The 25,418-nt window shown below is 39.5% G+C and overlaps 1 protein-coding gene across 2 annotated transcripts in view; it reads left to right on the plus strand.

Moving 5' to 3' along the window:
• The window catches only part of BBS9 (Bardet-Biedl syndrome 9), a 473,303-nt gene that overhangs the window by 379,926 nt on the left and 67,959 nt on the right, over positions 1-25,418 (plus strand). For both annotated transcript variants that reach the window (XM_018047135.1, XM_018047136.1), the window contains exon 20: positions 7,413-7,595. In XM_018047135.1, the coding sequence (XP_017902624.1) occupies positions 7,413-7,595 (183 nt within the window). The remainder of the gene's footprint in view (positions 1-7,412; positions 7,596-25,418) is intronic.

The raw sequence follows: 25,418 nt of genomic DNA on the forward strand, positions 1-25,418 counted from the left end.
CAGTCTATTTAGAACATTTTCATCCTCCCTAAAAGAAATTCCTCACCAGTTAGCAGTTACTTGCCATTTCCTCCTGTCTACCTCCCACCCCCCAGCCCTAAGCAATGACCAACCTGCTGACTATGTTTATAGATTTGCTCATTTTGGACATTTCATATAAATGGAGTAATACAACATAAATAGTGTAAGATCATCACACACACAAAAGACTGGCTTTTTAAACTCAGCATAATATTTTTAAGATTTATCCATATAATAGCGTGTGTAAATACTCCTTTTCTTTTTATGCCTGAATAATAATCCATTATACTGATATGCCACATTTAACTTATTTACTTATCAGTTGATGGACATCTGGTTTGTTTCTTTCTTTGGGCTATTATAAATAATGCTTCTACGAATATTTGTGAACAAGTTTTTTTTAGTGGACATATGTTTTCATCTCTCTTGGGCATAAACCTAGAAGTGGCATTGCTAGGTCATAGAGAAACTTAGTGTTTAATTTTTGAGGAACTGCCAATTGCTTTCCAGGGTGATTGTATCATATTCCCACTAGTAAGATATGAGGGTTCCCGTTTTTCCACATCCTTGCCAATGCTCGATATTGCTCATCTTTTTACTTCTCTCGTTTAATTCTCATAATCCTATGAATTAGTCAAAGAAAAATATTCTTACTGATATTTTATAGATGTGTGTGTACTTTGCTCAGTCATGTCCAACTCTTTGCGGTCCCATGGCCAGGCTCCTCTGTCCATATAATTTTTTGGTCAAGAAAACTGGAGTATTGGAGTGGGTTGCCATTTCCTACTCCATTTTATAGAAAAAAGCTGCAAATCAACAACCATTCAATGAGAAGCTCAGAATGTATACAAATAGAGGGGAAGAAGTGAATCAATAAATGGGGCAGAAGCATGGATAGTTCAAAATAAATTATCCAAAAGTGATTTAAAAGTTTTTGCATCCGACACAGCTGTAATGGATGTGAGAGATCATATTTCCCACTCCTACATTTTAAAAGTGATGAAACTAGAGCCCCAGAAGGGGAAGTACATTGAACACTGACCTAAGCTGTTTAGTAGGGAAGCCAGGACTAGAAGCCCTGTCTTCCTGGCTCTCAAGCCATTGCCTATTCCAGCACAGCCTATTGCATTCTGCCCTGGGGAGTGTTTAAACTCATCCATATCATAGGAACTCTGTTTTCCTAACTCGTTCATCTATGCTGACCTCTTATTAAAATAAGCCTATCTTAATTCGTATAGGTTATTGAAGGGCCAGCAAAGCTGAAACCTCCCATTGGGAAACTTCTGATAGAATTTGTTCCACATATTGCCTATAATGCAACTGATGTGCAGGCAGAAAGTTAATGCAGGCAGTGTTACTTGGTGATGTTTCTTGGGTCAGATTCTTGGGTCAGTGAGTGAATTCTGGTTCCCTCACTTAATAACTGCTTGACCCTTTCTGTAATTCTGTCTCCTTAGTTTTTTAAATGAGGATAGGTAGTGCTAGTGGTAAAAAACAAACAAACAAACAAACAAACAAACAAACAAAAAAAACACCTGCCTGCCAATCCAGCAGACTTAAGAGGGGCAAGTTTGATCCCTGAGTCAGGAAGATTCCCTGAAGGAGGGCATGGCAACCCATTCCAATATTCTTGCCTGGAGAATCCTATGGACAGAGGAGACTGGCGGGCTACAAGTCCATAGGGTCACACAGAGTCGGACATGACTGCAGCGACTTAGCACACGCACATGCAGTATTAGTATCTCCCTTACAGAATTGTTCTGAGAGTGAAATGAGAGAGTCCCTGTAAAGAGATTTAGCACAGAGCCTGGCTCCTGAAGACCCTCAATCAATGTTGACAATTATTATTACATACCATCAACTTGCTCAGACTACTGAAAACATTATACTATATGATTTATAGAAAATCAATCTGTCATTCCTTTTTAAAAATAACTTCCCTAAAGGAACAGGCCTAGAAAATAGCTGTTTTCTAAAGTCTTCATAATTTGAGTTATATGGAATATGATTAAATTCCCTTTGTTAAGAGAAAAAAGTGTACTGTGTTAACTTCCCATCCTTTACACTGTGTGAACTGATTTCCTTTATCCTATAACTTTGGGCAGAAGGCAACCTGGATATTTCAACCTATGTTAAAAGCCCCAATAATGGGAAATCCTAACTAAAGTACATGTGTGTATGCTAAGTCACTTCAGTTGTGTCTGACTCTTTGCAACCCTGTGGACTATAGCCTGCCAGGCTCCTCTGTCCATGGGATTCTCCAGGCAAGAATACTGGAGTGCATTGCCATGCCCATCTCCAGGGCATCTTCCTGACCCAGGGATTGAACCTGTGTCTCCTGCATGGGCCAGTGGATTCTTTACCGCTAGTGCTACCTGGGAAGCCCATATATACTGTTACTGCTGCAATGTATTAGTAGTGTTTTTCCTCATGTCTTTATTTGATTATTGGGATAAGAACCCACTGGATTATTTTGTGGAGCCAACTGTATACATTTGTGTGCCAGTGCAGAAAAAAGGTCATCCAACAGGGAATCTAAAGATAGGATTAATATCCCTGCCTTTCCTGCCCTGATTCATGACCACAGGCAGTGTGCTCCTCTCAGTATTAAGTTCATCAGAGCTCTAAGCTTCTGTTTCTTCGTCTGGGATGGCATCAGTGATTTTGATCTCAGAGGGTAGTTATGAGGACCAAATGATAACCTGAGTATAACAGCACTAGCCTGACCCACAGTTGAGGTTCAGTAAATGACAGCTAAACAGCAGTGTAATGGGGTTCTATATGCCACACATGAGATTTGGAGGCAGATTTGATGGTAAGTTTAGGTGAAGAAATTGGACAGGTCTGTGTTCACATAGTATGATTCATGTCTACTCTGCTGTTGCTGCTGCTGCTTTCCTGTAACCAATTTTAGAGCCTATCTTGGCAGCTAAAAGTATTTGGGATTAATTTCACACTCACTTTATGAGTTGAGCGTTTTCCTGCAAGCAGCTCCCTGGACCTCTGCCTCATTACTTTGGCATCAACTGATATGGCAGTTGGACAGAGATGTCCTTTGGGGTCTCCATTTTATTTGGAATCCGTCAATTTGAAAAAGCAAAACAAAGGCCATCAACACTTGTACTTGAAATCATTAGCGTTCGTTGTTTCCTAAACCCCTTCCTTTCTGTAGTTCTGTCGAACACCAGGGAACACACATCTTGTACAGCCAGTGATGGGTCCTGAAAAATCACTTTCCCTCAGATGTAAGCCCCAGCAGCTGGTTGGCCTCATTTCTCAGTTCCAGGTGAGCTGCAAGATCCTCTAGGCCCTGGTCAGACAGATCTAAATCTTGGTGGGTCTAGTTTTTCCATCCCCTTTTACTATGTTAATTCTGCTAAATTCATTTGGCTCTTGTGGAGCACAAAGTAAACTTGGCTGTTATGTGTAAGACTAAATTGAGAACATGGAGATCTGTTTAGTATTTCATGCTGGCCAGCAGGTCAGGAAGATTTTCCTTGGGGGTAATTTACATAAGGAATTGTTTATCCCATTTCTTTCCAATTTCTGTGACCATTTGGGGATAGCAGACTCTTTCCACAATGGCACAGAAATATATCCAGTGAGACTGAAATGTAGAGAAACGATGCTTCTCTGGGATTGATGTATTTTGGGTCTTGCTCAGGAAAGATCCTGTGGCTTGGGCTGCTGTCTCACTGAGAAGTCATTCTTCCACCACAGCTGTGTTTAGCAAGTTGGGTGGGTCCACGAACTGACATGCTGTTACACTTAGTAAGAATTTTCCCTTGATAGTAAAGAACGTGCATAAAAGCCTCACTTAAGTCCTAGCAAATGCCCTAAATGTTTGCTATGATCCAGTGGCTACTTAGTGCACTGTCTCGTGAGATAATGCCCACACTCAGAATACTTTGTGGCTTCCCAGTACCTGCTCACTCTTCACCTTGACATTTTGCTTCCTCTGCGACTGTTGCCCAGATGATCTTTTTTATCTCATCAAATGCTCTTCCCAAACCGGAGTATTTGTTTCTTGCTAAACAAAGAGCCTCTACATTTGTGTTTTAATGCATTTGTTCAGGTTGTTTCCTTTACTTTTATCCAATATCTGTTCTTGAGGACAAATTTCAGGCACGTCTTCTCAGTGGCATGCCAGTAACTATTTAACGACTGGCTGTCCGCGAGGAGCAGGGTGGGTGGGAAGCCTAACTTTATAACATTTGTTGATTTGCATGTTGTAAATAGTTCCACCAAGGCTGATTTCAAGCTTCTAGTGTGAGGTCACTGAGTATGGAGTGGGGAAGAAATGGGCATTAATCCTGACCCCCTGCCATTGCTGAGTGTTTTCAACATACAAATGCAATCGACATAAATAATCTCAAGGGCCTAGATAATAGTAAAATAATTAGAAAGTAATGCATTTTGACTATTACTTTTGTTTTCCTGTAACTTACTAAAGTTTCTATAATTTAATTTTTAGTAATGGCCATGTTTAACACCTGGCTCACAAAATTCCTGAAAATTGAATAATCAGTCCTTTCTCCCTAACCTATAGGAGCTGGCTGAGCCCAGTCCAGTGGTGCCTGATTCTTCTTCTGTCTTTTGCTTCCCAAGGCCCTCTACACTCACTGGTAGTTAGGCACTTCTCCGAACCTATAAGGTGCTTCATATCTCGTGCAGACTTTAGAGTCTCCAACTTTGAATGCAGGTCTCTCATTTACTACGTGATGGTCAAACTGGCTACTTAAATTGCACTTCTCAGTGCAAAATGAAAATGCAGGGCTCTTGTTAAAAGGTAGAAGAAAGTGCTGTTAAAATAGCTACTAAGATATAAAGATCTTTCCTTTCTTCAGTGGTCTCTCACACCTTCTGGTGGTGTTTTGAGTTTCTATTTAAGGTCATTCCAAGTAAGTAAAAATTAAAATTTTAAATTGTTAGCATGAATTTTGCGAGGAATCTGTATATTGTGCGATGGTAGTTTAAAATGCAAATATAAGAGCATTTAACTCTCTGAGTCAGTGAGCATATCTCCTCTGATCATGTGCATGCTCCATTATCCTATGGACTTCACTTACAAAGCACAAATTCAAAAATAAAATGGTTAAGAATTTTAAGACAGAGACAGTAGGGACTTAAACCAAGCATGGAGCCCTTCTAAGCACAGGTGCAGTAGGCACACCCTTTGTACAGTATTGGGCACATTCCTTACATCTGCCAAGCTTCAGGGGCCTCATCCATAAAATGGAGATCTTGCCAAGTCTCAGTGGAGACCTGAGGATTGAAGGCACTGATACCTGTGTGACACAGAGCAGGTTGCTTGGCATACAGCTCATGCTAAATTAATTGAAGGGATTGTTGTTAATGTTATAATCATAACATTAGTGGCATTCTCCTCCTTAATAGTCTACTGGGCCTTCCCTATGTTGTCAGTGTTTGCCTCTTTGACCTGATTTAATTTCCTTTCTCCATTATAAACTCTTTGAAGATGGAGTTCTATTTGTTGCCGTTGAATTCCCTGTAGCACTTCCTGCAGATTCTTGCACATGCCTGGCACTCAGGAGGTGTTTGTGTGATTTGGACTTATTGACAGCATCTGTATCCTAATATTGATATGATGGCGCCCCCAATGAAGCTTCATTAGTGCCATTCACAAGAAGAAAAAGAAATTAGACTCTGACAGAAGTTCACTGTAATCATGGTGAAGGTGGGGGAAGCAGATGACTCCAGGTGTTTTGGTTTAAGGAAAGTGGCCTCTCCATCTCTTTGCAGGGACTTCTTGAAGTAATGGGGAAGGGATGAGTTCCAAGCCTCATTTGAATTAAAGAGGCCCCAGGGATATTAACTCTAGCCCACAGTAATTTGTCCCTTAGCTAGCTTCGTTCGCACTTACTCTCTGTTCTGCACAATTAGGACGTTATTGCTGGAATGCTTCTTTCCACTAATTGGTTGTGTATGTATGTTTTCTGTCCAACGAATTATAAGATCCTCATGGGTTATAGAATATCATGTACTTTCAAAAGGCAATGAAAAGTAGCACAGTAGTAGGCACCCAGTAAGCAGTGTGCTTTATTGTTAGTGCTGACCTTGGTCCAAACTCCCAGGGCTCTCTAGAGAGCTGAATGTGATGTGTGACTGCCTTTCATAACTCCTGCAAGCCCTCAACCAAGTAGCAAAGAATCCTGGTTTGTCTGGCTTTGTCAGGCAAGGGCCTTCGGGGTGCTTTGTCTTTCTCTAACCTACATCTCTTTTCCAGTGCCTCACAGATGCTCTAAGGACTGTCCTCCTCTAGCCTTTCTCCTACATGGAATTTGGGAGACCACACAGCTGCAGACTGTGTTTGTCTGAATGATGATTTTTTTAAAAATAGGCCCTTTGGGCCAGTGTCAGTAAGCCATGAAATATCACCAAATGGGTCATCTACATTAGACTTCTGAAACTCATCTGAGTTCTAGTCCCTTGAGCTGATGGGGACTTGTAGAAAGGAGCTTACAATACCTTGGCTTTTGCTATTCCTGTTCTGGGGGCTGTCAGACGACTTGAGCCTCTGGGCTAGTCAGCTCATTACTTTTAATGAGCACAAAATTCACCAAGACATTAAAATAAAATAAAACACCAATGGGCAGTCTTCCGTGTTCTCTCCAATTGTTACTTTAGTTCTTTTTTCCACAGGATTATTCAAGAGGATGAAGAAGAAAAAAAAGCCAATTCTATCCACTCCTACCAATTTTATCTTAAGTAGATTTGGCATTGCAAAGCTAACACACCCCAAACACTTTTTTTTTTTTCTTTCAGGTCCCTGTGGGCTGGTACCTGACATTTGTGTTAAAAATGACATTGCTTAACTGGTCAAATGTTTGAAAATTGTCTACTTTTTAAATATAATCAAGAAATATTGGCTATTCCAACAGCATGTAACATATAAAAAATAATAGAGGAAGGACAGTTACTTTCTGAAAAGGGTAAAATGAAGTTATTATTTTAAATCCCAAGGTAAATGCAACTACTCTGATAAGAAGTTTTTTAATTGATCAGTCTTAGTCACTAGTAATAAACACTGTAATAACTGTATTAGAGGCTTCTTATATTATCATGTACTGTTATCATACACTGTAGAAAGTGAATTGATGTTGAGGTAGACACTGAACAATGTCCCCATTAAGATGATTTCATGGATGTTTTCATCTCTTGGCCATATGGATTTGGAATTACTTTGGGTACTTTTTTAAAAGAAGGAAGCGAAAGATGAATGATAACTTTATTACTCAACATATCTTGTGTTTGTGGAAGACAAAGTTCATCAAGTTGTTTTAAAGAAAAATAAGAGTGTGCCAAATGTAATTTGTTGAGGGCTCAAGAATTGTGAAATTATCCCTAACTGAAGTTTGTAATTTCTGCAGGTAATCGCTCTAGCAGATGCAGTAGAGGAAAACCAAGACAATCTGTTCCAGTCATTCACCAGGCTGAAAAGTGCCACCCATTTGGTGGTTCTGCTGATCGGGCTGTGGCAGAAGCTCAGCGCAGACCAGATTGCTATTCTGGAAGCGGCATTTCTGCCACTGCAGCAGGACACTCAGGAATTGGTAAGGACCCACACGCCTGCAGTGGTAACAGCCAGCACATTAGAAAGGTTGTGGTTTTAGAAAGAGATCACATACCTATCGTGTTTTTTAAGGTATCAAATGAAAGCTTGGTTTTGTTTTTATCCAAATCCTGTTTTCCTTTTCTTCAAACCATAATAAAAATGTCAAGTAAAGGCCTTTTTTTTTTTTTTCCTAGAGCTGTTTAAAAAATAGGTATATGGTCCATTTTTATGTGGTATCCAGTCTATTTTTTTTTTTAATAAGTTCTTCAGTCACTTAGGAGCCAGGGAAATAGTCATTTGACCGCCAGAGTGATGGCAATAAACCTTCAGATTAGCTAATCCTTTCCTTTTCCGCCAGGGAAAACAGTTCAGCCATTTTAATTTGCTCTATGTTCTTAAATGTAAGTGTCACTTTAAGGGTTAGAGAGAACTGAGATAGCCTTGCTGAATGACAGGGATACTTTGTTACATATATAAAGTTCTTTTCTTAAATATGTAGTTCTTTATATGTAATTTATAAACTCTTATTCTTGATCCTGTGAATAGGCAGTTTAGAACAAAAAGGGGGACAATTGGCGTATGTATTTGGAGTTTTTGGTGAAGGATAATATAAATAGAATATCTTAGTTGCCTTGAACCATTGTGGTACATGACCACCAGATGCCTTTATTTCATGCCTTTATTTATAATGAAATAACATACTTCTTGGAAATTAGAGACCCGTGAACTTATTTTTTTGTGTTTTGAAATGGAGGAAACCATTTCAAGAAAAAAGTCATTTCATATCCATTTTTAAACTCATGTGAAAACATGGTACTAAAGATAATAGTACTAACACTAAAATTTTGGCCCCACATTTTCTTTTAAGTATTTTATAAAGATTATCTCACTTAATCTTAAACTTGGACCTACAATATAGTTAAGGTATTGTTTTCATCACCATTTTACATACAGGAAAATTTAGGCTGTCTAAATTTTGAGAAAATTTAGGCTTTCTGATGCTAGAGGATAGTGGAGTTTGTATCAAAGTCTCTCTGCTTCCAAAGACATGTTTTTAACTTATGTATTGTATTTTAGCAAAGTCATGAACATGATTTTGAAAATCTCAAGCTTTGTCAGTTGAGTCTGATTTTCTCCAGTTGGGTCAAAGGATTGTCAGAGTGAAAAAAATAAAAAATCAAGTTACATTTTATATTCTAAACAAAGTAGTAAAAATAAATTAGAAAAAAAATAGCATTCCCATTTTTTTAGGTTGATAAAATTACATCTAAAATAGGCCTTTGAGGAGCTAGAAATATACACTGTAATAATAGAAAGAAAAAAATGGAATGGTTAGCATTATATTAATAAATAATAGCTACCACTTTTAAAATATTTATTAATTTTTGGCTGTGCTGGGTCTTTGTTGCTGCATGGACCTTTCTCTAGCTGTGGGGAGCAGGGGCTACCCTCTAGTTGCAGTGTGTGGGCTTCTCATTGTGGTGGCTTCTCTCGTCGCGGAGCACAGGCTCTACAGCTTCTAGGAATCAGTAGTTGCACAGTGTGGGCTCAGGTTCTGTTTCCTAAACCACAGGCTCAGTAGCTGTAGTGTACAAGCTTAGTTGTTGCTCGGCATGTGAGATCTTCCTGGACCAGGGATTAAATCTGTATTTCCTGCATTGGCAGGTGGATTGTTTGCCACTTAGCCACCAGAAAAGCCCTCACTATCACTTATGAACTCAGATTTAATAGTCAAAAAGACTTGAGTGACCTCAGATGCTGGTTCTGCCACTTAACAGCACAGTCCTTCCGGTCAAGTTTCTTAACTGATCTAAATCTCTGCTTCTATAGCTTTAAGATGGAAACAACTATGTTATCTGACCAGTAAGTTGTGATAAGAATTAAATGAGATAGTTGGATAGAGTGCTCATCATCATTGGAAGTGGCTTGTCTACTTTAAGTATATTATTTATAGCCCTCACTAAAGCCAGGCAAGATAGATATTACTACCCTTTTTCATGGTGATTTGTCTCCTCAACTACACTTGAGGGAAGGAATTATATCTTACTTATTTTTTCTGTTCTTAGTGCCTGGCACAATGCTTGACCATAGTGCAGTCAATATTTGTTAGGTGAATGAATGGAGATGAGGGTGAAACTAACAAGAGTGACTTGGCAGAACAGATGCAGTGGATCGAATCTGAAGCAGGGCAGGGCCAGCTGCATGATGTACGGGGATAAGTGTAAAATGAAAATGCAGATCCATTGTTCAAGAAAGTAGGGAAAAAAGCTAAAGTGCTGTTTAAACGGGTACTAAAAACATGTTTTCTTTTAGTTTCTGCATTCTCTCTCCTCATGGTATTGTTTGCTTGTTAATTACTTATGTTGTCCTAAACAAAGAAAAATTTTAAGAATCACCACAATTATACAATTTGTATTTTGTGGCTTTTGCGTGCATGTGTATTTTGCTTTTATAGAACCGCAGAATCACTGCACAAAGCTGAAGCTTCTTTATTTCCCTTCTTAACCTATGCACATCTTCCAACCTTCCCTACCTTCAGCTTCCTGTTGAGTAAGGAAAGACTGAAGGAAAAAGAGCTCTGTGTCTCTCTACTGCCTTTCTTTCTGTGTTATCAGTTTCAGTGTAAGTGGTCCAATAATATAGGGAAGTAACCAGGAGTCTAGTGGGTTTCCTTAGTCCTTTCTGTTTCTTTGAATCTATTGCCTCTTTTTTCATTCCATGCAAGTTCTGGTTCAAATGAAAAGCTTCTCAGGGCTGTCAGTTCCTTTATTTAATCAGCCTCGGTGGAACAGGCCTTCGTTCTGCTTAGCTTGAGTCTCCTTGAACTCCCACTCATCCTGGGGCCACGGGGATTCTGAGCTAGAGGGCTGCATGTGAAGTGAGGAAAGGAGGAAGGAGGCATGCATAGTACACACATCCTCCCTGCTCACACACACTTCATTGTCTCATCAGACGTCACTTACAAAACACAAATTCAAAGATAAAACTATTAAGAATTTCAAAATGGTGGCAACAAAGCATTAAACTGAATGTGAGGCCCTTTGCAGTTATACAGCTTGCATGTTCCTGAAGCTGGCTCTTAGGCCAGAAGAATTCCCTAGAAATAAACGTTCTCAAATGTAGGAATTGAGTCTTGAGAGAGACTGTAGTATTTCTGACTCTAGAGATTTTTAAACACAGCATTTATCGGAAGTATGTAAGTATGCTCATAGGCAGGTGAATGGACTTCTCAAAAGCCACTTTCTACCCTGTCTCTGTACTCTCTGCTATCATACCTCCCAAAACATTACTTCAACTTTCTTCCGTATTTGGTGAGATTAGATGTGTATACTTGTTATGTCTGTTGAAGTCATTAATGAGACAAGACATTTGATAAAAACATAACTTGGAGAAGAATAAATCAAAAAAGACACTTTGGTACTGCTTGTTATGTTCTTCATCTTTAATTAGGTTGTGGTATTCACTTTGGACTTTTACTGTTGAGACAGCTTACGTATCTCGAGAAAAAAAGGAATCCTTTTTCATTCTTTAAGACATACGCATGCTGTATGTGGTTTTGACATGCTAGTTCACAATCCCCCATGTTATGCCTTTAGACCTCACAAATAAATGTTATGTGATGGGTATCCCGCTGAGATGTGAAAATGAAATATGCAAACTGAAATAACTTGGAAGGAGGGTGAGGTGGGGAAGAAAGGCGTCTCTGACCAGAAAGTTGAAAATATATCCCATATTGAAGTTATTATGATACCACAAAAATCTGAATGCAATTTAGATGGTTTGGTTGAGGTTGGAGGGCAGAATACATGTAGGAGGGGGAGAACTTTAGACATGTGGGCAGCATTTTCAGAAGAGCTTCTCAGTTCAAGGTCAGATGTCCCCACAGGATGTGAGAGGTAGGAGAAGGTGCTCAGAAGATGCTTCATTTGCAGTTCAGGTAGCACTGCGTACTGGTTTGTTGTATTGTCATTTAGGCGGCATGTGTCACAAGGCAGGCCAGATGCCATAGTCAGCTCTGGAATATTTCCTTCTTAATAGCCTCAGACTCACAAAGCAGAAGTATTTAGAATCATTCTTTCTAATGAAAAATGACATTCTTTGCACTATATTATCATTATTAAAAAATACCATCCCTTTTGGAAAAGAATTAATCTTTGTTTTCTCTGATCTGTCTCTTTTTTAATACTTATCCATTTTTTCCACTTCTCAATACTTTTGGGGGGGCAAATAAATGCTGGTGTTGCAGACTATTATACATGACTTTTTAAGGTGCTGAAAGTTATATATGCCAAATGTGTTTTTGTAGGGATACTCCGTATATCTTTAAAAAAAACAGTAAATGTTCTATTTGGTGTCTCCAAAAAGAGCTCTTAAATTCAGTTCCATCTGTGGATTGGATAATATGGTATTATCCCTTCTATTGTCCTGTGATGATGGAGAAGTTTTGCCTAAAATAATGTTCTATCAGAGTACCTATTAGGGAAATTCTAACTTTTCTGAAGATATTTCAGAATATTTGAATTCTCAAATTAAATTTAAATCCTCTACTGACCCTCTGTCTACTTGAAACTCTATGGAAAATACAATCTCCATTTAGGTCAATGTGTTATTGCTTTGAGTCTAAGAGACTGTTTAATTGTGATATTACACACATTTCCCTCCCATAATGCTGCTTAGAAGCCAAAAGTTGAAAAATTGGACATACCTCAGGATTGGTTTAAGAGGAAAAATCTTATATCCAGTCCACTTATTATCCATTTATTCATTCAATGAATAGTTACTGAGACCTGCTGTGTTTCAGGTACTATCCTAGGCACTGAGCTTGCCTCAAGAAACCAAATAGACTTAGTACCCATCGTTTGTTGATTTACTTCAGCATTACAGGAAGCATATTCTAGCCCTGTGCAGCCATTGGCTAACATGATAGCCACTTATCATGTGTAGCTCTTTAAACTGAAATTTAAGTAAATTATAATGAAATTAGAATTTCAGTTTCTCAGTCACACTAGCTGTATTTCTCAGTAGCCACATGTGGTGAGTGGCTGTCACACTGGAGAGTGTAGATAGAGAACATCTCCATCACGGCAGAGGTTTCTGTTGCATAGCACTATCAGTCATTAAGAGAGAAATTAAGAGAGAAAGGGTCAGTTGAGTTAAGAACTTCGGCACATTTTAACAAATTGGTGAAAGCAGGGTAGACCACTGACATATAGTTATGCCATGGTGTTTGCATTAGCAGCCCTTATTTCTGGTGGTGTGGGATCAGCCTGGTCATATGCACAATAACCAGATATTCTCCTAGGAACAAGAATCATCTGGGGAGATGTGTGCATTTGCGCAACGAAGAGGCAAGAATCTGCTACAAGGGCTGCTACACCCCCTTCATATGGCCTTGGTAGATGTTATAATCATCATGAACTCTTTCCTGTTGAGTTGACACCTGGATTCAGAATTTTTAAAACACAGCATTCTAGGTAATGATCTTCCCCAATGGCGCAGCCAGCAGAGAATCTGTCTGCAATGCAGGAGACACAGGTTCAGTCCCTGAGTCTGGAAGATCCCCTGGAGGAGAACATGGCAACCCATTCCAGTATTCTTGCCTGAAAAACCCTACAGACAAAGGAACCTGGCAGGCTACAGTCCTAAGGGCTGCAAAGTGTCAGACACGACTGAGTAACTGAATATATACACAGGTAGTTACTCTCACTTGGAGTTGGTATGTGGGTGAATCCTTTTTGCCCTTCCTAATCTCTGTATAAATCTGCTTCTCATTTTCCTAGTAAACAGCTTAGATAACTAAGATTTTTGTAAGATGAAGTCCAGCAGATGTCAGGAAAACAAGAAGGAGCAGCACGTTTCCAGATGGCTGTCTCATTCTTCTACTCTAAATGTTCCTGTGTTCCACCTGATTCCAGAAGAAGCTCTAATGAACAGAGCAACAGAGCACTGGTTTGGCGACCTGATTGTGTACAGTCCTAAAAATGGGAGGAACATTGGCATATTGCATAGCATCTTTCCTGACACTTTCTTTTCTTTCAAAGTGCTTTTAGTATCTGTAGTAGATGTTATCTACTCTTTGAAAAAGAAAAGCTTTATTGTGTTCTTTAGGGCTTAATAGTTACCTTCCCTAGTACTGATGTTTGATATCCCCTGGGAAAGTTAAGATGGAAATTTACATCAGTCAAGGAAGCAGATTTGGACCTTGAGCCTTACTTTTTGATTGATTATTCCTGGTACAAACTGATATGGAAAGAGAAACTTATTTTTAACATTTTCAACATGGTTCATGTGAGAAAACAGATGTTTATAATAGGAAACCCTATTGTGCAGAGGGACTTATCAAGACTTACTTACAAGGCCTGAAGACTTCTACGTCACAGGTCAGATTTGATGTAAGGGCCATTGTCCCTCCTGTCTGGATTGAGTGATGACTGCGATGGTTAATCATTACTATTATTAATGAACCCTTCTTAAAAGGCAAACAAAAGGAGGAAGTCTGGTGTCAGTATCAAGCCGGCCTTTATGACTGCTCAAGTATCATCACAAGTATAACTGTCTATGGGAACATAGTGCAGAAAGTAAATATTTTGCTAATTCCCATGATCTTAGCCAGCAAGATAAACATGAAAGAATTAGTTTTGTGTTCATAATGGCTGCATACTCTGCCTTGTTACTAGTTAGATGCAACTGATGTTATGTAATGGTGTTATGTTATGGTGACATCCCTAGAGTTGAATATAATGTATCTTAGAGCTTTTCTGATGACCTGCTTGCTGTTTTAAAAATTGAAATAGTTGAAATACATCAGATTAGGAGCCAAGGAGAATACATTTACAAATGGTGATGTATAATTTTTTAATCTTTCCTTGTGTGTATCAAATATGAAACAATGCTTTCATGGACACATTTAACATTATTCATGCATTTAAGAATATAGAGACCAAGTAAGTGAACAAAAAATTATTTGAAGCTCCACTTTCACTGTATGCCACCTCAAATCCTTTGTGAAATAAGGTGTGAATTAAATATGAAAGTGAAAATGGCTCAGTCGTGTCCGACTATATAGTCCATGGAATTCTCCAGGCCAGAATACTGGAGTGGGTAGCCTTTTCCTTCTCCAGCAGATTTTCCCAACCCAGGAACTGAACCAGGGTCTCCTGCATTGCAGGCAGATTCTTTACTAACTGAAAATGAGGGAAGCCCTCATTTTAAATACAATATTTAAATATAAATACTTAAAATAAGTAAAAATCCTACTACCACAATGAGGACAGTAATGATCATCACCATCCTCATAATGCTTACCAATTTGGTTTCTGCTGGAAGTGTAGTCACATTAGTTTAATTTACTTTAAATGTGTGTGTGTGTGTGTGTGTGTGTATGTGTGTGCGCGTGCGCTCAGTTGTGTCTGACTCTTTGTGACCCCATGGACTGTAGCCCACTAGGCTCCTCTGTCCATGAAATTTTCTAGGCGAGAATACTGGAGTGGGTTGCCATTTCTTACTCCAGAGGATCTTTCCAACCTGGGGATCGAACCTGCGTCTCCTGCATCTCCTGCGTTGGCAGGCAGATTCTTTACCACCATGCCACCTGGGAAGCCCTTAAAATACTAAATATATATATATATATATATATATATATATATATATATATATATATATATCTTTACCCAACTTGAGTGTACTAATTACAAAGAGATGATTTTGCCATTTCTGGGGCATTGCCTGCTTTTAGAAATGTACCCCTGAAAATTGGTGACTCTTTCCTCTAAAACGGGTGTTCCCGCTGTGCTGTAACCACATGTAGAGCTGCACCTCGGGGTTTAGTCAGTCACCCTATTGTGACTATTGTTGTTCATTTGGAAATGTTTCTGAGAACTGCCCCTTGGCTTGCATCCTTGTCATGCTACCTGGCTTTCTGCAGTGGCATTTGAAGTAGCCTTTCCTCCGTTTCTGCGTTGGTGTGCCCTGCACACCTCTGCAAGACTCAGCCCCGTGCTTTTCTGTCACACACCTGCTTTCCATGGCTCTCTTTGCCCCTGGTTGAGTTTGGATTCCAGTGGCAGGTATTCAGGATTTTCCGTCACTTGGCTCCACTTTATCTTCTTTGGAAAACTCTTTCTGCAACTCCTCAGCTTCCCCACTTCGTTCTGGGAACACTGACTTTCCATGGCTACACAACTTCTTTCCATCAAGCCAGGGCTAATAGAGCTTTCTTTCTTCACCTAAAATAGTGTCCTTTCTTTACCCTTCTATCCAGTCTCTTTAAGAAGCAGATCAATTTTTGTGTCCTCCTATTTATTCTGGCTTTCATTCTCTTCTGAATTTCCCTTGGGGGTATGACATAGTTTAGCTCTCACTATATACTCTAAAACTGTCTGTGTGCTTGTCTTGTATTCTAATGAATATAAAGACAGATTCTTTTGTTTCCTCACAGAATTAAAGCTTAAATTAATCATATAGTTGGATATAAGTATTTGGGAATTGATACCTCATTTACTTTCATAATGTTTTACACAATTACGTGTTGACCTCTAACAACTGTGTAGCTGTTTAAAAGTTGTTTTTATTTTTAAGGAAGCAATCTATTTCCATTTTGTACTACCCCCTTTCTTTGTAAACAACCTCAAATTTTGGGGGGTTCTGTAAGAAAAAACTTGATCTTTCCTGTACAGACGGTAAAAGATATGGGTAGATTGAACCAGACCACCACACATAAATATTTACACATATATTTATTGACATATCCTTTAATTCAAATTCAGTTCAGTTCAGTCGCTCAGTCATGTCTGACTCTTTGCAACCCCATGAATCGCAGCATGCCAGGCCTCCCTGTACATCACCACCTCCCAGAGTTCACTCAGAGTCACGTCCATCGAGTCAGTGTTGCCATCCAGCCATCTCATCCTCTGTCGTCCCCTTCTCCTCCTGCCCCCAATCCCTCCCAGCATCAAAGTCTTCTTCAATGAGTCAACTCTTCGCATGAGGTGGCCAAAGTACTGGAGTTTCAGCTTTAGCGTCATTTCTTCCAGAGAAATCCCCGGGTTGATCTCCTTCAGAATGGACTGGTTGGATCTCTTTGCAGTCCAAGGGACTCTCAAGAGTCTTCTCCAACACCGCAGTTCAAAAGCATCAATTCTTCAGTGCTCAGCCTTCTTCACAGTCCAACTCTCACATCCATACGTGACTACTGGAAAAACCATAGCCTTGACTAGACGGACCTTAGTTGGCAAAGTAATGTCTCTGCTTTTGAATATGCTATCTAGGTTGGTCATAACTTTTCTTCCAAGGAGTAAGCGTCTCTTAATTTCATGGCTGCAATCACCATCAGCAGTGATTTTGGAGCCCCCAAAATAAAGTCTGACACTGTTTCCCATCTATTTCCCATGGAGTGATGGGACTGGATGCCATGATCTTTGTTTTCTGAATGTTGAGCTTTAAGTCAACTTTTTCACTCTCCACTTTCACTTTCATCAAGAGGCTTTTTAGTTCCTCTTCACTTTCTGCCATAAGGGTGGTGTCATCTGCATATCTGAGGTTATTGATATTTCTCCTGGCAATCTTGATTCCAGCTTGTGTTTCTTCCAGTCCAGCATTTCTCATGATGTACTCTGCATAGAAGTTAAATAAGCAGGGTGACAATATACACCCTTGACGTACTCCTTTTCCTATTTGGAACCAGTCTGTTGTTCCATGTCCAGTTCTAACTGTTGCTTCCTGGCCTGCATACAGATTTCTCAAGAGGCAGGTTAGGTGGTCTGGTATTCCCATCTCTTCCAGAATTTTCCACAGTTTATTGTGATCCACACAGTCAAAGGCTTTGGCATAGTCAATAAAGCAGAAATAGATGTTTTTCTGGAACTCTCTTGCTTTTTCCATGATCCAGCAGATGTTGGAAATTTGATCTCTGATTCCTCTGCCTTTTCTAAAACCAGCTTGAACATCAGGGAGTTCACTGTTCATGTATTGCTGAAGCCTGGCTTGGAGAATTTTGAGCATCACTTTACTAGCGTGTGAGATGAGTGCAATTGTGTGGTAGTTTGAGCATTCTTTGGCCTTGCGTTTCTTTGGGATTGGAATGAAAACTGACTGCAAGGAGATCCAACCAGACCATTCTGAAGGAGATCAGTCCTGGGATTTCTTTGGAGGGAATGATGCTAAAGCTGAAGCTCCAGTACTTTGGCCACCTCATGCGAAGAGTTGACTCATTGGAAAAGACTCTGATGCTGGGAGGGATTGGGGGCAGGAGGAGAAGGGACGACAGAGGATGAGATGGCTGGATGCCATCACTGACTCGATGGACATGAGTCTGAGTGAACTCTGGGAGTTGGTGATGGACAGGGAGGCCTGGCGTGCTGCTATTCGCGGGGTCACAAAGAATCGGACATGACTGGGCGACTGAACTGAACTGATGGCCTACTGTTCATGTATTACTGAAACACAATAAAAATTAAAAAACACATTGAATAAAAAGATGTATATAATAAGAATTTCTTCTTCAATAATACCTCTCAAAATTCTGTTTCTTACACAGAGTAAGCAAGTGGCATTGCTTGTTTTCTCAATGAGCTACACCATATACTGAGCCTCCTTTGGGTGTCTTCACTATCATTTTTAGATTCAGGGTTTTGATGTTTAGTTATCTATGTCAACTGGAGGACCAGAATATTACTATTACTACTGCAACCACCATCATCACCACCATTACTGCTACTACTATTACTGCTCTGATTAATGCTACCACAGAAAGGGCTAAACCATATTTTAAAAAATATTACACATATAAACTCATTTGGAAATTACTTGTCAAAGGTGAGCAAGTGTTAAGCACACCTTTATAAACCTCTTAAGATTCATAGGAGGACTAATTGAGGAAATGTATCAGTTCAGTTCAATTCAGTTTAGTCGCTCAGTCGTGTCCTGCTCTTTGCGACCCCATGAATCACAGCACGCCAGGCCTCAGTGTCCATTACCAACTCCCGGACTTCATTCAGACTCACATCCATTGAGTCAGTGATGCCATCCAGCCATCTCATCCTCGGTCATCCCCTTCTCCTCCTGCCCCCAATCCCTCCCAGCATCAGAGTCTTTTCCAATGAGTCAACTCTTCGCATGAGTGGCCAAAGTACTGGAGATTCAGCTTTAGCATCATTCCTTCCAAAGAAATCCCAGGACTGATCTCCTTCAGAATGGTCTGGTTGGATCTCCTTGCAGTCCCAGGGACTCTCAGGAGTCTTCTCCAACACCACAGTTCAAAAGCATCAATTCTTCGGCACTCAGCCTTCTTCACAGTCCAACTCTCACATCCATACATGACTACCAGAAAAACCATAGCCTTGACTAGATGGACCTTTGTTGGCAAAGTAATGTCTCTGCTTTTGAATATGCTATCTAGGTTGGTCATAACTTTTCTTCCAAGGAGTAAGAGTCTTTCAATTTCATGGCTGCAATCACCGTCTGCAGTGATTTTAGAGCCCAAAAAAATAAAGTCTGACACTGTTTCCACTGTTTCCCCATCTATTTGCCATGAAGTGATGGGACCAGATGCCATCATCTTCGTTTTCTGAATGTTGAGCTTTAAGCCAACTTTTTCACTCTCCACTTTCACTTTCATCAAGAGGCTTTTTAGTTCCTCTTCACTTTCTGCCATAAGGGTGGTGTCATCTGCATATCTGAGGTTATTGATATTTCTTCTGGCAATCTTGATTCCAGCTTGTGCTTCTTCCAGTCCAGCATTTCTCATGATGTACTCTGCATATAAGTTAAATAAGCAGGGTGACAGTATACAGCCTTGACGTACTCCTTTTCCTATTTGGAACCAGTCTATTGTTCCATGTCCAGTTCCAACTGTTGCTTCCTGACCTGCATATAGGTTTCTCAAGAAGCAGGTCAGGTGGTCTGGTATTCCCGTCTCTTTCAGAATTTTCCACAGTTTATTGTGATCCACATAGTCAAATGCTTTGGCATTGTCAATAAAGCAGAAATAGATGATTTTCTGGAACTCTCTTGCTTTTTCGATGATCCAGCGGATGTTGGCAATTTGATCTCTGGTTTCTCTGCCTTTTCTAAAACCAGCTTGAACATCGAAGTGCCAAATGTAGTTCTGGGCATGTACAATCTCCAGGAATGAGTAGCTTTTGTTACTACTATTTCAACAATAAGATGCCATCCATTGTTAGTGACAGTATTATTTTATGGACCACTTAGAAAAAGACACAGCCAAGTAAACTATGACATAGTATTTTTTATCACTTAGTTTTTTAGATAATTATTGAAAGAGCTTTTAGACTTACTTAGACATATGTTTGGGTTTCCCAGGTGGCGTTAGTGGTAAAGAACCCACCTGCCAATGCAGGAGACTTAGGAGACATGGGTTCGATTCCTCGGTCAGGAAGATCCCCTGGAGGAGGGCGTGGCCACCCACTCTTGTGTGGAGAATCCCGTGGACAGAGGAGCCTGGAGGTCTCATAGGGTCATACAGAGTCTGACATGACTGAAGCGAGTTAGCATGCACGCATGCAGACATATATTCTACCACATCTTACTCTTGAGCCTGAATAAGAGGAAAGCAACATAAATTAGTTAAGGTATTCCTGAAACTTCTTCACATGCAAAGTTTGATACTCGTCAGTCACCTTTCAATGGCAGGTCATTGCTGTCCATGTTTTTGCACGTGGCATTGTCCTGTGTGCATGAACAGCATTTTGTGCATCCTTAGGAGTATGCCACTCTTACCTTCATGGTTGTTTTCTTAGCCTTTGATATTCATTCTAAAAATTTTCTTTTTGGACTAAGCTCAAAGCTTCGTTTTTTTTCCTTCAGATGAATCACATTTTTGGTGCAAATTAAGCAGCTTCTGTCCATAGTTACCAAGAAATTTTAGGCAAATTGATGTTTACTGCTCCAGCAAGAGTCTTGTGTGACACATTAATTAAGCAGACCTCACCTATCCCAGGGATTTGGCAATTTCTCTTACTTTAGTTGTGTTGTTTGGCATAGGACAGTCATCTGTGTGCAGGTACCTCAGTAACAAAACATAATACATTTCTCCTATCTGTATCTTCTTGGTTTCTTTTAAATTTATTTTTAATGAGAAGATAATTGCTTTACAATGTGGTGTTGGTTTCTGCCGTGCAGCAACGTGAATCAGTTATAAGTATACATATATCCCCTCCCTCTTGAACCTCCTTCCCAACCCATCTCCCATCCCACCCCTCTAGGTTGTCACGGAGCACTGAGCTGAGCTCTCTGTGTTATACAGAATCTTCCCATTAGCTATTTATTTTATACATGGTAATGCACATATTGTCAATGCTACTCTCTCAGTTCATCCCACTCTCTCCTTGTCCTTCTGTGTCCAGAATTCTGTTCTCTGTATTTGTGTCTCTATTGTTTCCTTGCAAATAGGTTATCAGTACCATTTTTCAAGCTATATGTATGTGTTAATAGACAATATTTGTTTTTCTCTTTCTGACTTCACTCTGTATAATAGGCTCTAGGTTCTTTATCTTCTTCTTTTATATTCTGGAAGGCACATAGCTTTTGCTTACAAGAACATCTGGGATTGCTGTCATTCTTCTGTCATGAATATTTGCTTCACGAATTTCAAATTTATACTTCCAACTATTCTGTTTCCGTGCCTTTATGTGCACACAGCTTTTTTGTTCAATGATGAATCGTGGTATAATTTTGATATTTTAAAAGGTATTCAGTTTGACAGGGAAGTATGGCCATTAAACATCCGCCAATTGAAGTGACATGGTAGGACCGGCTACTAAGACCAAGAATGTGCATGCCCAGGCACCAACAGCAGGAGCTGGGCTGGTGCCCGTAAGCCAGCAGTTGTCAGATGCCGTTGAGTTTGACACAGTCTGTTTCAGAGATGTTCGACTATGAAAACAATGCCCTAGAATCGATAGAACATAATTATAAGCACAGAGTAAGAGATTTAGAGTTATTTTTTTACTAACTGGGAATTTGTGAATGGTTTGAACTGGGGACAGGAAGTTATAGAAAAGGGCATTGCCTTGGTGTTCCATCTTGGAGCAGATATCCTTGACCAGAAGTGCATTCCTTATAAATAGGAAAAATCTTACCAGTTGTTGCTTTTTGAAAAGAAAGCCACAAAGAAACTGAGAAGTAATGAAGGTTGACTAATCAAGGTTGCTCTCCTTCCTATTCTGGTAGAATGGTTATGAGGTAAGTTTTTAATTTCAGTGATCTGTCATTTATGAGGACTGCAGAAACACTGGTCTTCTCTCCCATCAAGTGAATGAGACTATGCGGATGAAATCACTGATGTTGTTAGCAGGACTATGCTTCACTTTCTGCATTTAAAATGGTGAAACTTTCCACTTTCCTATGTAATCTAATTTCTGTGGTTTAATGACAGTGGTCAGATGCAATGGTTAGTTGTTTTCTAACCCATTGGCTCTAAATTCAGTCATAAACATCTTCATATAATTTTTAACAACTTTAGAAATAAATCTAATCAGTTCAGTTCAGTCACTCAATTGTGTCCAATTCTTTGCGACCACATGAATTGCAGCACGCCAGGCCTCCCTGTCCATCACCAACTCCCGAAGTTTACTCAAACTCATGTCCATTGAGTCAGTGATGCCATCCAGCCATCTCATCCTCTGTCGTCCCCTTCTCCTCCTGCCCCCAATCCTTCCCAGCATCAGAGTCTTTTCCAATGAGTCAACTCTTCGCATGATGTGGCCAAAGTATTGGAGTTTCAGCTTCAGCATCAGTCCTTCCAGTGAATACCCAGGACTGATCTCCTTCAGAATGGACTGGTTGGATCTCCTTGCAGTCCAAGGGACTCTCAAGAGTCTTCTCCAACATGACAGTTCAAACTTCACTAATTAGAAGACATCCCTGTTTTGTAGAGAAAAAAAGGAGAGGAATTAAATACATAACACATATACAATCACACACACACACACACACAGAAGAGATAGGCCTGCCTCCTCAACTTAAAAAAAAGGTAAGAAAATGAACTTTTATTGAGCATTATTATGTACTGTGCATGGCCAAGGACTCTAGCTGCATTGCCACATTTAATGCTCACTCTGTCCCTTTGAAGTAGGGGCTGTAACAGACGCGGTTCATACTCCATTCACATCTCTTTACCTTCTGCTGTTCCTGAAAGCTTCTATCTGTTGGGCACCTGCAATTTTTCTGACTGAGGAATCTCCCTGTTTGGCAGAGCCTGTGGAGCCACCGTGCTTGGTCAATGACTAATAGGGTTGGGAGATTAATACCCCAGCTCCCTCATCCCTCCAGTTGGGAAAGTCTGAGGTATGTTCCACACCACCTCCCAGAGTAGTCCAGGAAGACTGCACTAGCTACCTAAGGCTGTACCTGTTCACAGCCAGCAGTTTATTGCCTTCTCCACCTTCTCCCTCTCACTTCCCACTGACACCTTTTGGACCAGCTGTCAGATATACTACTGGCACCCACATCCTTGCTTCATGATTATTACTTTCAATTTATAAATGAGGAAATATGCCCAAGGTCATATAGCTGGAAAATAGCAGAGGCGAGATTTGAACCCAAACTGAGGAGCCTCACAAAAGTGAAACCTGATTCATTGGGGAACTTTTGACCAGGTGGTCATACTGAAGTTTTATTCTTCAATATGGCTACTTAAACAAGGATAATAGTAATTTTTATTTTGTATTATGTGTACCTACTCTGCATTCTGTACTAGAAAATGCTGACAAATTTTGTCTACTTGTTTGCTTCACATAGCACTAATATGAACTCAACAATATCACTGATTTTTGCACAAAACTGACAGGACAATATCTCATGATGTAGACAGAGATCTTCCTGTCTTAAATTTTATTGCTGACAGATAATTCTTGATATCATTCTAGGAAGGGAACTAAAAGAAAAGCATTCTCAAAGCGCATTATCTGTACCTCTCTCTAAACACATTTCATTTTCTTCATCATTATATTTTTGTCTACATTCTTAATTGTCACTTGAGGATAGGAACCATATCTGATTCACCTTTTTTTTTTTAACTTCATAATGTTTGGTATAACATCTTATATCAGTGGACTCTAAATAAATATTTTTAAAATAAATAAATGTTTATATGGACTTAAACTAGTGCTGTATTAAATGGACAAAACATTTGAAATTAGGATCACTAATTAGGGATAAGCATACCATCTCATAAATAATTGCTATCTGAGGTCAGTGCTACTATGTTACTACTGTGTGTGATCAGTCACTCAAGCTCAGTCATATCTGATTCTTTGCAACCAGCTCATCAGGCTCCTCTGTCCATGGGATTCTCCAGGCAAGAATACTGGAGTGGGTTGCAGTTTCCTCCTCCAGGAGGTCTTTCCAGCCCAGGGATGGAACCGGCATCTCCTGCATTGGCAGGTGAATACTTTTACCACTGAGCCACCTGGGAAACCCTCTATGTTACTGTTACCTTAGCTTGATTGCTGTGAAAAATGACACAAACTTTGAGTGGTATACAGCCAATCACTTCAGATCCCATTCTCTATACTTTTTTCTTCAAATTTGAATTCTATTTGAAAGAAAATAGAAATAGAATTCTAGTGGGTGGACTTTCCTATAGCTATCTCAGATCCACCGGTGGCTTTGACCAAGAAAGAAGTAGGTAAGCAAATCTTAAAATAGTGAAGCTTCTGCGTGGAGTGGTCCTAAAAGCGAAACTAATTAAAGGGAAGAAAGAAAAACAAAAAGAAAAGAATTCTAGAGAAAAATGCTTTACACTTAAATCAGTTTCATGTATTTTGGGACTTTTTTCCTTGAGTTTGGTTATTTCTTATTCTTTGAGATTTTTAAGAATATAGTGTTTTAGGGAGAAGTTGACCCCTTCAGTTTATTCACACGATTCTTCTCTCGTCCCAGCTTCAATAAGATTTTTCTCGGACTTTGTCAGATATAGGGATATTTGGGGAGTCTGTGACCTCATGTGTCTTTTGATTCCAAAATAGAAATGTCCTCTCCAAGTATTCTCAATAATGAGTCCCTGGATTGAACATCGATAACTCAGACTCATCAAAGTCAAGTTTGACTATTGTTATGTTTTCAGGGGATGTGGTGTCCCAAGGCAGTTCCTACATGTCAGTTATAGTAAGACGTCTAGGCAGGTAAAAGATAGACTTTGGTAGACTCTTCTAAAAGTTTGACCCATACAAACTGGCACAAATGCTTTTTGATTGTGCATTAAAATCTTATTTAATTATACACAGATTATTTATTTGGATAAAGAAGCTGATGTAAATTTTGTGGCCATAAATTTTCTAGGGGAAGACCTCATATGATATTTTCTGCCTAAAGTGACTTGATGACAAGAGACTGAAAGACACACATGATGAAATGGGAAAAAAAGTAGCCAAGTAGCCAAGAACATGGGATTTAGAGCCATGCAGTCCTGGATCCCATTACAGTTCTCACTTTTAATAATTGTGTTATTTATGATAAACTTTTTTACTTTAAACTACTTTACATCTAGCACCTTAGTTGGAAGTTATAGCACCAACTTCACAGGATAAATATTTATTAGGACAAATAATGTTTATAAATTTCTTAGCATACTTTCTAGTACATAAGAGATCCTAAACAGCTGTTACTTTTGTTGTTATTATTTGTAGTGTAATTATTATTCACAAGATCAACTTTTAGAGAGTATTTCCAGAAGTAAGAATAATAACATGGAATTAAATAATTAAAGAACTACAATTGATAAATGGTGCCAGTGTTTATTCATCCAATCGTGTCTGACTCTCTGTGGCCCCATGAACTATAGCCTACCAGGCTCCTCTGTCCT

This window comes from Capra hircus, chromosome 4 (assembly GCF_001704415.2).
Source record: "Capra hircus breed San Clemente chromosome 4, ASM170441v1, whole genome shotgun sequence".
NCBI classification, from domain to species: Eukaryota; Metazoa; Chordata; class Mammalia; order Artiodactyla; family Bovidae; genus Capra; species Capra hircus.